Here is a 13279-nt window from a genome sequence, read left to right as displayed (position 1 = left end):
CCCGCGTCGATTTCGATCGGTTTTGTGAAGAGTACGCCGACCGTTTGCGATCGAAAGAGAAAGACGGACAGAGAGGGAAAGAGAAAGAGAAAGAGGAATAGTGAGGGCTTCTTCGGCGGGAGCGGAACCAACGAATGAACGAACGTGGAAGAGAGGAAGGTGGAAAGGAACGGACAGAGGGACGGGCAGACGGATGGCCGGGTAACCCAGATCGGATCAGTTCAGCCGATCCTAAGCGAGACTCGCCAGTACCGAGTCGACCGTCGAATCCGGTGTCTCGATCGTCCTCCCAGCAAGGTGTCCCAGTGACAGGATCCTCGATCCAACTGGAAGCTGACCACCTGGACCAGGAGACGGCGAACGAAAACAAAATTCTTCATCCCACACCAGGAACAACCCTAACTCCGTTGATGTTCAGACACCTTTCCAGTGAGTAGATCAAAATCCACCAACCACCGACGAAGATATTGTAACCGGTGAGACAGTTAGGCAGTTAGACTGTTTTGCTCGATTTTGCGGATCGAAGCGACAGGTGAGCCGCTAAACGAAGCGAACACGCAACTTTGACATGGTTAGGAGTCCCGTAACTTAATGGGAAATAAGATCAGAAAAAGGGGGTTGGTCGTTGGATGATCGACCCGCTGTGTCAGTCCAGTTGGTTTTTGCCGTTGCAGGAGGCGTCGAGCGAGCGCAGCGGACCGAGATGCAGTTGTCTTTCGGCAGTAAAAGTAGCTAGCCGAGACCGACAGAGCTTGACAGAGAGAGAGAGATATAGAGACCGGAGAAGAGAGAGAGAGAGAGAGACAGACAGAGAGAGCGGGGGCCGAGTGACGGGATCCAGTGTGCGAATCGAAGGCCGGGAAGGATGGGTGGATCGAGGGCCGGCTGGATCCTCGTGATCCTGGCGATCGCGTGGTTAAGATCGACGGCCGGGGTCAAGGACCACGTGGCGGCCTTCAACGAGACCAGTCAGCCGGCGCAGGAGGACGCAATCGTCAACGAGGTGTCGTTCACCAGCGACGAGATGGTCGATCATCCTCACAGAGCACCTGGCAAGCCCAGCAAATTGGATACGAACGTCAACCAGGTGATACACACCGACGACGAGTCCGACTATCAGATCGAAGCCAGCAGAATGGAGAACGCCACTGCTTCTCCTGAATCCGACCACTGTCAGAATTGCGAGGATCTCTCAAAGAGGATCGACGATGTTGTTGACAGTCAGCAAGCTGCCAGGAAGAACGAAAAAGGTAACGACCGGCCGGACGCAAGCCTTGTCGATAAAGCTCGCCGGTACGCCAGGGAACACGTAGTAAAGATACGTCTGAGCCAGGACTTAGTATCCTCTAGAAAAGCTAGAACCTTCTTCAACGGTGAGTCCACGGAACGTCGAGTCACGCTTTCGTAAGCTCGCGCGCACCAGCTGCTCGCGAGATGCAGCGATGTTGCTATGGCCTGGCCCGTGAGAGGCCCGATCGCTTAATGCTCATTTCACTGTGTATGTGTGCGATTAAGGGGCGGAGGGGCTGTCTGGGTCTTGATTTCAGTCCACAGATCTATATCAAACCTTTCGCTCGGGGTTCGCTCTTAAAATCTTTTCGAAGTTAAGCTCTTCAGCTTAATCCTCTAAGGTCTGATGCTAGTTAGAACTTTAAGTCGATATCCTGAACCGGGAACGTTTAGAACTCGACTAGAACCTATTGCCATACCTTCTTTGAAGTCATTCGAGATCTAAAATTATTCAAACACGAACAAACATCATATGCACAAAACCGGAAGTTACATCACTTGATCTGCTGCATATTCTTGCACTTCTGGACCTCGCTAGTTCTGGTTAATTTTCACAATTTGTCTGTACTCATTAATGTATCTGATGTTTCAAATGTTCGAGAGCAAGCTTAAAACAAGTTGTGTAAACAGGAACCATGAGCGCCATTTGATTTCTGTCTTCAAGAACAGCATACTGCGTCAACGCAAACAGTGTTTGACACGTTGTTTGAATATTTGACGAGAACGTAGAATAGAAATTGCGGTTAAGGAGCAGCAACATGATTCAGGCCTTGAAGGGTTAAGACGACTTTCCCGAAAACGAGAAACAAGAGACGGAGAGGAGAGGAAGTGGAAGAGGAAAGTAAACGTACTGTCGGAGAACCTGCTTTCTGCCGGTTGTCCGTTGTTGTATACCCGATCGTTGTAGTTCCTGATTCAGGTTTCGTGTGAGACGATGTCAAGACCCAAATAAGCTTCGAAGTTACGGAGATCATGGTTGATGCACGCCGCCGATCGGAAGCTTCGAGGCAGATATCGGTCTGGATAAGAAAGGTTGATGCTACTGATGCTTCGGGACTTTCTGTCGGCGGTGAATGTGCTGTGGCGGGAATGTGGATAGGGTATGCGCAATTATAACACTTTATATTCAACTCTTTGTTCCCCTTGTTTGAGTAATGTTGCATTTTCAAGTAATTTTCTTCTAGATTAAACACTGACGATTAGACTGCGGACGCATTTAAGACAAAAACGAGTGAGCGTCATTTAAGGCAGTAAAAACATCAGAAGTCTATTCCACTCCAGGAGAAAATTTTTATTTTGCACAAACATCCGCATTCTACTGATTATTTTCGACTGATTTTTTAGCTTTGTTTTTTTTTTTGGAATACTTTTGACATTTGAGTGACAGTTTTAACTTAAAGAGATAGCTCTGGAGTGTCCTGTTGTGTAAGGATGTATGTGCAGTGAATTTTTTCCGCGACGCGAGCATGTTCACGGAAGCCATAGTGAGCTTCGCGCGAGAATCAGTTTAATTGTCCCTATTAGCACTTTCGCCACTGTCTACGCACGCGACTCTGTCGAACCGCGCAAATGGTCACGTAAGAGAGACAAAATGGAACAGGCCGAGTGACACTTGAATGATCGTCGGCTTCTCACCATCACTGATTGGCTTATTGCGTGCGCTAAAAATGATTAATCCGGTTGGGTCACCGCTGATTGGCAAATCCATACATTTCTACGTTCGCCTTATTAATCGTATCCTCTCGTCGCAAGATTCGCAACGGATCGAATAATATTTCTTTTTTTTTCACGTACACGAGAGAGAGAGAGAGAGAGAGAGAGAGAGAGGCCGGAGAGAGAGGCAAGAGAATATGCTGGCTGCAGCATGGCTTTCAGGACTAACCGCAGGGCTTTAATTCGCTGGTACTTTTGCTTTCAGCCATCTTTCAGGGAAAGAGTACCTTTTTAACAGGATTCGGACTTGGTTTTCTAGCGTTTGGCCTGAAGAAGCTGCTGCTGCCGCTGATTTTCGGCGTGCAGATCATTAAGAGCGTTCTGCTCGCATTGTTCCTGCCCAGCATCATCGGCAGTATCGGTAATATCCTCGGCAAAGGTACGTACGTCTCATCCTTTGGATGCTAATCATTTAAGCAACGGTCAGAAAGACGTTCTACTGGTCAATTAAAAAGTCAAGAATAAGTACTAATTCCTTTTCGAATTAAATTCATGTGAGTCAGATCTTCTACATTCAGGATTTCTAATTTGTTCAATTGAGATCTACACAAAATAATAATCACAAATTCAATGGCCCACAACGTATTACTGTATATTACGTCACTGTAATGTATTCACGACTTTGTTACACCAATTTTTAAAATTACCAGCACCGCTTCCACGATTGTTGCAACTCTGCGATCTTCAGGTAGCCTCGCTGCCTGAACTGCATGAACTAACTTCACGATAAACCTTGCACTCACGAGGTCACTTGAAGATTGCATTAATGAGCTCGTTTCATCAAACAAGCTTCGATTGCTTAAAAGAAATGTATTATGTGTTTATGATTTGAAAGAGAGAATCTGGGTATCGAGTTTTTTGCCGATGTTTTTGCGATGTCAATTAGCGAGGAACGGCGTGATTGACATACTTCTCTGCAGGTGTTTCGTCTTTCGCGCAATCGGCGCACACGACCGCTCAACCGGAAGAGAATTTCGAGTTCAAGGACAATTCCGATCTCTACAACGACGACTACTTAACTCGACAGCCGGTAGGAACGTTGCCTGCTTCCGCTATGTACGACGAGAGCATGATGCAGAAGAACCCGGAGATTTCGTCGCGATACTCGTTCGTGAATCCTAGTATGACGCACGCGAACGCCATCTCCGATCGATATTACACGAGGCACGTGGCTGTGAACGGGCTCTCTTCCAGCAAAAAGCAGGACTTTAAGGTAACAATTTTCATCGAAGTTTCAGTATACTCGGATTGGCTGTACAAACTTTTAAAAATACTCTCCAATTTTCATCCGATACATTGAAAACAATTTTCCCATTTGTATTTGTCGAAGAGACATTTGTAATTATAGTTTCTCAATTTTTCTTTCACATTTGCTTTGTTTGTCAGAGCAAAATTCAGTCTACACGAAGACATCTTGTGACTCAAGACTAATTAAATATTATGGCGTTAATGTTTTCTAACGATACGTTACTCTTTATGAGCTGTAATATTTTCCTGAAAGATTTCTTGACACGAGACATTCAATGTAGGTGAGTTTCAATTAATCCACATCCTCCCACTGAGTGGTTTGTGGACATGATTACTTGAAAAAGAGATTGGAAGTATCGAGTAAAAATACAGCGGCTTTAATTACACCAGTTTGCGATACATCGCTAATAAACGTGTCAGACACTCCACCATTCGAAGAAAAAAGCAACAATCAGAGCACGGTGCTGCATTTTTGCGATCCTCGTTTATACGCGAGATAGTAAACATTTTTATGATCGCGTACAGTTATCGCGCGAATTATTAGAAATTCTCACCTCCTACATCGTGGATAAATTTTTTAACAGAAAATAAGCGAAGGATTGCGATCGTCGTCGTACGATTTTTCCAAATGAAATAATCACGGTTCAAGGTTCATGGTTCAATTTTCGCGAACGTTTACGAGTACTTCTTTCTGTGCCTGATCTCACTGACCTTGAATCTTGTCCCGAAAGGTGTTCCACGAGATCCCGACGAGCTCGCTGATGCTGACGAACTACGACCCGTTCTATTCGCCTCTGTTGTCTCGCCTGGACGCTGTATTTTCGCGGCTGGGCCACACGACGGAGGGTTGCCGCGAGTACACAGTTTGCGCGATGTATCGAAGTCCGGCGAGGTACGCCCCGTACTCGAACCTAGTCTCTGCGCAATTATCCCGGGAGCTGAACGAGCTGCGCAGGCCCAGCTCGGACAACCCTGACGTGCTCCGGTTCTTCCGGTACATGAAGGCCGCGAAGGATGGCCAGGACGGCATCAAGTGCGAAGAGGCCTACACGAATTGCGCGACGGCGCGCGACGACGAGTCTCTCAGGCAAAATCAGGCGATCCTGGCGACCTATCAGGACATCGACAAGCTGGTCCATGCCAGGAAGCTCTAGAAGACCAGCCAGGATCCTCGAGGTTCGCCTCGGAAGGATCGTAGGACTGAAAACCTGAACAAAGGACCTAGAGTCCTTGCTACGCCCCGAGAATTTCTCTTCTGTTGGGGTTGATTCCGTTTTCTAGGATGATCGCACGCCGGTGTGCAAGCATGAGTTTCAGAATGGAGATTCTGGGTAATTATAGACGCGGTACAGTTCGCGGAAATCAACTGACCCGATGGGTTTATTTATACGCGACCCAGCTGGACTGATTTGGAGTCTGATAAGATTGCTATGGAGATCAGAGCCCGAGAAAGCTGGCAGCTCAAGTGTGCACGAACGCGTAATCACTTGCGCAGGAAGATTGCTAGACTTGCGTGCTCCATTGTCTTGCTCGAGGTTTGGCGAGTTTCGATGCTGAACAACACCAGGTGGTTCGAGCTAGTTCCGTTTCCTTTCGGTGGAGAAACTGGTTCGTTTAAATCGCAATTTTCCAGTGCGGACGATGAAGAGGCCCCTGAAATGTTATACTTCTGCAAAGAAATTGCACGCTCAGTTATGCTTTGAAATTTAGTTTTGACAATGGGAGATAGTTTAGTAAACCTTCCCTTGTTCCTCGAGTCTTATTTGGCATTTTTATACTAATATTTTTTGACCTAATGAAGTTGATATAGTTTCTTGGTCACACACTGGGCAATATTGGTTGTACTTTAAATGTATAACTTAATTGAGCACTGCAGCAGGATCGGATTAAAACGATTTCGAAGAGGGAACTGTGTGCCGAGCATATTTAGAAACTATTATTTAGAAGATGGGAAAAGGAAGCCTAATTTGGCCCAATGCCTAGATTGAACCATCATGTATCATGGGAAAGACCAATTTTTCTAACATTGTTGTAGCAAAAGAAATGAAATAGAATTTGAGAGAAAAGAGATAGAACAGAATTTGAGACAACAAAAATTGAAGTTGCCAGTGGTGCTAATTGTCAATGAGTGCTAATGTAGAATCTAATCTAAGCCCTAGGTAGAATTTAGCAGTGATTTAAGTTACCTAAAAATTGCGAGGCATTGAAGAATCTTGCAGAATGTTTGAAGTGTATTTCTGAAGTTGCCATGAAAGCGTTTCTGCACTCATTGTCAGACGTCGATGTCTTAATTATTCGAGTTCTCCATCGTCTGCACAAAGAGTACAATCTGATTCATGCTTGCATACCTTCGACGACCTAGCTTTCGCGAACGAGTGAGAGAATGATTCTTCGGAGAGTCATCACGGACAATCATGAAAATTTCATTTCGCAATCGGTCGTCGGTAGAACAATTAAAGTTCAATCAAAAAGCGGAGACACTTGTCGCCTGTCGCGAGAGACCGTTCTTCGCGGGAGGTTAATAGTGGAAGAAATGATAATGATTGCATCGACCGCGGTGATAACGGTACACGCTATCTACCTGGATCGTGTACACCAAGAAGACTCAAATGTACATGTTGTGTAACAGCTGCTAACATAGCAGAAGTGGACTGAGAGAGACACGATACTGCTCGAACGAAATTCGAGATCCGTTATCGATCTGTTATGGGACCAGCGTGAATTACTGCATTGTTAACAGAAGTCATTACTCTGCCCTGCTTATTGATGAACAGACCGTGGATCTTTATGCACAATAAAAATTGTATTTCTTCTTTTAGAAATATTAATGAGTTGAATATAATTTAACTCTCTTTTCTTGAGTATTCTTATGTTTTTTGCGAGTGCATAAAGTCCACAATCTGGGACTGGGTGTACACTGTTACTTAAAAATATTTCATCACAATTTTGACGAACAGTGAATTTGGATTCTTCTAGTTAGGAAAAATTATTTTAAAATTTACTTGCACAGGAATAGTAAAGAAAAAAGTCACTAAATGGTAGGCAGTGATGAATTTTATAAGTACACATTTTTTGAATACTTAAATATTATCGAGTTACAGTGTACACTTAGAGGAAGACACACACAAGCGGGGCATTACTACAAAAAAATAAAAATCGAGGCGAAAAGGCAGGAATAAGATTTGGGAAAAGTTATATCCTGAACTAAATCGACTGGTCCCATATTTTTTATCGATCCCGTAGATCTCAGCGTATAATTTCGCTGCAAATCCTACAGAAAATTGTGGTGCCGCTGCGTCGACGACGCCGCCATTTTCCTCAAAACGGAGCATAGTGATCAACGACTTACAAGTATCAATCAATAAATAATTTACACCTCTAATTTTTGTTTTGCGAGAGGAATGTCTGTTCCAATCAGTGGTTACATAGAAGCAGCATAAATTCATCTTTCTTCATAATACTAGTTGACTTCACTAAATTATTAAGAAACAATACATCAATATCAACACTGCTTCTATATAATCACTGATTGGCAGAGAACTCTTCCTGTACAAAAATTAGAGGTTGTAATTTACTGATTGTATATCCTTTGTAGACTCATAAAATAGCGAACGATCGTCGCCCTAAGAGCCCGGCATGTCGACGGCCCTGAAAACTCACCCTTATCGCCCTGAGGGCTCGTCGCCCGTGGCTCTTTGTTGCTAGTTTATTTATTTCGCGTGCGGATGTTAATTTATTGATCAATCGTGTGATAGCGCGTTTAGACCAAACGAGCAAAGTATTCAATCATTCCCACTCCGGAAAAATTAGTGTGTGTCTTCGTCAGTACACAATTTATCACTAGAACTACTAGGTGCACAATTATTGGTTTCAGTATTATTGAAATTACAAAAATACTATTATGTATATTAGACTGATTTCAAATTTTGGTTTTTACAATTATTGAAGTTATAAAAATACTACTAAATTTCCTTGGATTTAGTAATAAAAGCAGCGCAAGATAAATACAGTCTTGCAATTTATACAAAGCCACCGAATTAAAACTTTTAGCATACCGAGTGCTGAGTAGTTCTATTGTCAAACCGCACGAAAATTCGACGAATGTGTAAATCGTTTGCTCGTTTGTTCTAAGAGCGCGCTATGAGCTGTATGAACGTTCCCGCATAAATTAAACGACTATTTATTTATTCGAAGATCGAAGGACGAGCCGCGTCCATGTGTACAGTGCGCCAATAAATGCTGTGACTGCGCTACATCCTTCTTCTTCCTTGCGCAAATCGGTTCCGGGAACGTTTCGTTAACTAATTTCGGTGGACGTAACGCTGGTTCTTGGGAATAGCATTGCGCAACGGAAAGGGCTAACGAGATGATCAAACGGTGAAATATACAGGAGGATCGGGACGGAGAGAAAACGAAAGGAGCCGATGACGCACGCTCGATCGTTGGATCACGAAGGAAAGTCGAGATCGTGTTTCTCGCTCCTTGCTCGTCCCTCTTTGTTCGAGACCGTCCTGTTCCGGTCCTATATCCGGGGGACCACTTTCACTCTCGATTTTTAACCGCCTTTTTCTACAAAACGGCAACGACCCACGCGGATCTTCCACCTCTTACACGCTCGAGCACTCCTTTATATATAAAGGAGAGGAGCGGACGGCTTTCGGTCTAATGTTCGTCTTGTCCGCGTTGTCCGCTGTCATTTAATTTGGACCGGTTGCTACCGAGTTTCAGTCAGTGTCAGAAAGGTGAGAATCGTCCGAGAAAATCGGCCAACTCCGGAACGCTCTCGCGGAGAGACAATATTAGCACTTTCTTTCGCGTGCATCAGCTACGTTTGTGAAAGACTTTCTTTTTGTCAGACCAGACGTGTTTGGAGATTCGAGACGACTTTCTTTGACTTGAACGAGGAGTGGCACTGTAGTGCGGGCTTTTTTGTGAAGCAGTTTCGTTTTTGGAGGATAGAGCACATTACAATACTGTTAGTTTGTGAAATACTTTCCTTTTGGGAGGGTACAGTACACCATAGTACCGTTATTTTGTGGAAGACTTCTTTTTTCGAAGGATAGAGTGCGCTATGGTGCGGTTATTTTGTGAAATATTCTTTTTTCAAAGATAGGAGAATTTGGAGATTTAATTCCTTGTGACATCGTCGCTGAGAGTACGAAAAGATTGATTTAGAGTTGTTTTTAGAGACAGTTGAGTTCAGTAGATGAGGAGATGAGTTAGAGTGGTATAACGAACCGGGAAAAAAATTCATTGTTGAGTCTCTGCTGGAATTAATTGGTCGGTATCGTGCTAACGAAGTCGGTTAAGTAGATTAATATTTAGAATGATACAATGTGTACGGTAATTTATGTGGATGAAAATATTTACATTTTCATGAGACTGTTTCAGAATCATTTGAAGCATTTTCGGGAAATATTAATTTAGTTTGATCGAATCCATTTATAAAAGTACAACAATTTAAGACTCTGCAGGAGTGCATCCAAATAATTTCAATGATATTAAAAAAATCGCAGGTAACAGTACAACAATTAAAGAATCTGAAGAACTTCGTAAAATTGAGACTGAAAATGATACTTATTGATGATAAATGTGTAATATTAAGAGCTTGAAAAATTGAATAAGGCTTATTCAATCCATTTATGGAAATAATTACGGTACAACGCGCTCGAACGAATGGTATTAGAGTACAGTTGTAAGAACAGTGACGCGGTACATTGACACGAGTCAGAAAATTCGGGATCCATCGATCCCGATCGAGGAGAGTGCGTGATCGGCGTAACGTATACCGTGCACGCGCGGTCGGAATACAAGGTTACGGACCCGGTTCCTTTCAACCCTGATCGCCGATTGGCCCGTCAAGGTAACGGCACTTCTCGGGATCTACAACGCGGTTACAATCCAACTCGGCAGACACTCCAGTGCTGTTCGTGAATCACGACGATCGTTACTTTTTTTCGTTCCCCGAAACTGTGAAACGATGCCGCCGATCGCGGCGCACGGAAAACCGGCGATTTGACGGAGAGTGCTGGTAAGAGGTGTCGATTACTATTATCTAAACAGTCACGATCTTCCCTACATCGATCTCAATCTAGAAAATCCCTCATCGATACAGCTGTTTCAACGTAGCAGAAAAATTTCGATCTCGATCTCGAAAATCTGTCCTCGGTCGATCATCCACAGCTGTTTCGACGATGAATTGGGATTTCGTTGCTTTGTTGTTTCTTTTTCTGTAAAAAATAGTACTGTCTGCTATATGTGTTGGTAAAAGGTGTCCGATCATCTACGAAATCACGATCCTTCTCTAGGTATATCGATCTCGATCTCAAAAATCCTTCAATCGAACATCTACAGTAGTTTCGACGTCAAATAGAAATTCTGTTGTTTCTTTTTCTGTCAAAAATGGCACGAGTGCCACCGTTGACAGGTAACGCGAGCACGTGAGAGTGTTCCGTTGATTAGCAAATACGGGATCCACGTGTAACGAGTGTCGATAAGGTGATATCACTGCAGGTGCAACGTCCAGGTGAGCAGTATGCGACTAGTTCCGTTGCTGGTAACCCAAGGTGTGCTGCTGTCGTGGATGCTATTGGTGCCGTGTCTGTCGGTTACCTTCGAGGATGGGGCAGCTAGCGACCAATCAGAGGCGAGAGGTGAGTTGCGATCGCTTTTGATAGTTTTATTGCTGAACCTTGAAGTTGTGTTCAGTGGATTGAGTGTTTCACTCTTGGGAAATGATATGTTTATTTTCAGGGAACAATGTACCGGAATCACAAGATCAAGCATCGTTCAACAGAACCAGACAGGGGAAAGGACTTTTCGATTGGATCGGCCTAGGAACAGGACGAAACGTAGATCCGTATATGGCGAAGACAAACAAGGGTTGTCTGAACGGTGATCTTGCCGAGTGTTTCAAGTCTCAGGCGTTGAGTTCCTTCTCTGATTTCTTTGATCATTCGCGTTACGATTTGAACGACCATGTGAAGGTTGTGAGGATGTCTAGGGATGTTGTTCAGGATGTTAATCGTCAGCCGTACGAATATTCCGGCGAAGCAAGGTATTACGAACTATTGAATCCTTGTGTGACTACTTTAAGTTCAAAGCAATGCAGTAGTTTTGGAAATTTGGTTCCTTGGTGTCTTCAGTAGATTCAGACTCGTAGTCAGACACGTTACGAAAATTAGGAAATGTGTTACGGAATTATTTCTAAAGATAATTGAGAAAAAGAAATATTTTGAAGCAGGAGAATTGTTTTAGCTATAGTCTAGTTCATTCAGACGTGTCACAAAATTTAAGAAACCTGATGGATTATTTTTTTGTGAAAGAAAGAGAAATTCCTAAAGTAAAAGTAGACCTTAAAATCTATAGTATAGTCGATCTAGATTAGAGTCAGTGGAAAATATTAACGAGAGAGTTCTAGATAACATTTCTTAAATGATATTTTACACATAGTATCTATTATAGCTACTATTCCTATTATTTCTATTCTTATTTTTTTTTTGTTTTGCTTTGTATAGAAAATTGTTGTTCTGTAAAAAACTTTACAGAATCTAGTGTCGCTGATTAAATATAGTACCATTATAGAGTACACAAACAACAGATCTATATTATTACAAATTTTTATTACATCCTGACTCTTCATTTCTAGGTCCAGCGATTCGGAATGGGACCAACTGATGAAGTTCGCTCTGAGAAAAGCAGAAAAGTTTGTAAAAACAGTAGCCATCGAGCTTCACATTCCATCAGAACAGACCGGCGACAACGAAGTCTACGCTCCCCGATTCTTAGACGAAATTGCCGACGAGATCGACACTCTGGAAAACAAGAAGGACACTCTATTCTGTAAGCTCCAACCTTCATCCACCAAAAAAGACCCTCCATCTTCAAGATCTAATCAATCTTCTTTCCCACAGCCCGTCACCAGTTCAAGAAGCTCCTCCTACCGATGCTGATCGTCTTAAAACTCTTCAAGCTGAAATTACTATTGTTCCTACCCCTGATCTTGGGTCTGGCGTCCTTCAAGAAGTTCCTCGGCTTCTTGGCGATCGTGATACCCGGTATAATCGGCTTCTTCAAGTTGTACAAACCTCTCAGCCAGAATTATCATCCCCCAGTGTACAGTCAGAGTGGTGTAGCTTACCCTTATTACAAAGACAATGCGAATAATTATGCGTACAATGAGCAGGATGCTCATTATGGTCCAGAGTACCAGGATTATCACAGGGACAGCGTGTCCTTCGGCCAGGATCTAGCTTATCGAGGCTATCGAGAGTACCAGTCGTAAGATGTTGGACCATTTGAGCATTAGCGTTAAATAATACTCAACACTCTCACGATTCATTAGCTAGATACTTTCGCCACAGAGGTAGTATTGTTATAAAATAATTGACGTATCAGGGAACAGATTAATTGTTCACTGAATCTACAAGAAGGTTCAATCTTTAATCGCCATGATTGTTAGAAATTATAGTAGCTCTGTATTGGAATATGTTGCAGAGTTGGGATATTTTTTGAAAGAGTTTATTTTGCTATTTTTCGTTTGTGTGTTTGTAAAATTAAAGATAGAGTTCGGATAGTTCGAAAAGAAATTACAAGGATCTACGCTGTAGAATGTTGCCATATTGGAACAGCGTATTGTTTAGTTGTTATGATTAGGAACCACATAGCACCTGGTCTTCAGAGTACTGTCGGTCTGTAAATATTATTTAAGTATTACTAAGACTCGCCTCTTCATTACAATATTATTTATTACATAGTTGAGTAAGACTTGTATTTGAAAGTTAGCGATCGGTGTCAATAAATCAAACCAATCGCCCTCAAACTTATCAAGTTGGCCCGCAGCTTCCTTAAACCACGAGCGTCTCAAAATGGTACTTTTGAAAACAACACGTGCGTCTTATAAAATACTTGCTTGTCTCTGATTTTGTCTCTCGTTTCGCTGAATTGGGTCACTTTCGACGTCGCAGTATCGCTCGGACCGCAAACGTATAACCGTGAACCGAGAGGCATCATTGCCATTTTATGGCAC

General features: G+C 43.1%; 2 protein-coding genes across 2 annotated transcripts; both read left to right on the top strand.

Moving 5' to 3' along the window:
* The first annotated feature begins 865 nt into the window (after positions 1-865).
* Positions 866-5405, top strand: Osi24 (Protein). The gene is made up of 4 exons (XM_076794991.1): positions 866-1373; positions 3263-3382; positions 3924-4216; positions 4983-5405. Exons 1-4 carry the CDS (start codon positions 866-868, stop codon positions 5403-5405), a joined length of 1344 nt encoding a protein of 447 aa, XP_076651106.1.
* Positions 5406-10786: 5381 nt separating this feature from the next.
* Osi2 (DUF1676 domain-containing protein Osi2) lies at positions 10787-12791 on the top strand. Its single transcript, XM_076794750.1, has 4 exons — positions 10787-10904; positions 11005-11308; positions 11900-12093; positions 12165-12791. The coding sequence occupies exons 1-4, from the start codon at positions 10787-10789 to the stop codon at positions 12533-12535; spliced, it is 987 nt and encodes a 328-aa protein (XP_076650865.1). The 3' UTR covers positions 12536-12791.
* Positions 12792-13279: the final 488 nt, after the last annotated feature.

The sequence above is a fragment of the Halictus rubicundus genome, chromosome 10 (assembly GCF_050948215.1).
Source record: "Halictus rubicundus isolate RS-2024b chromosome 10, iyHalRubi1_principal, whole genome shotgun sequence".
NCBI classification, from domain to species: domain Eukaryota; kingdom Metazoa; phylum Arthropoda; class Insecta; order Hymenoptera; family Halictidae; genus Halictus; species Halictus rubicundus.
Note: the sequence above shows the minus strand (reverse complement) of the source record. Positions and strands in the feature narration are given on the sequence as shown.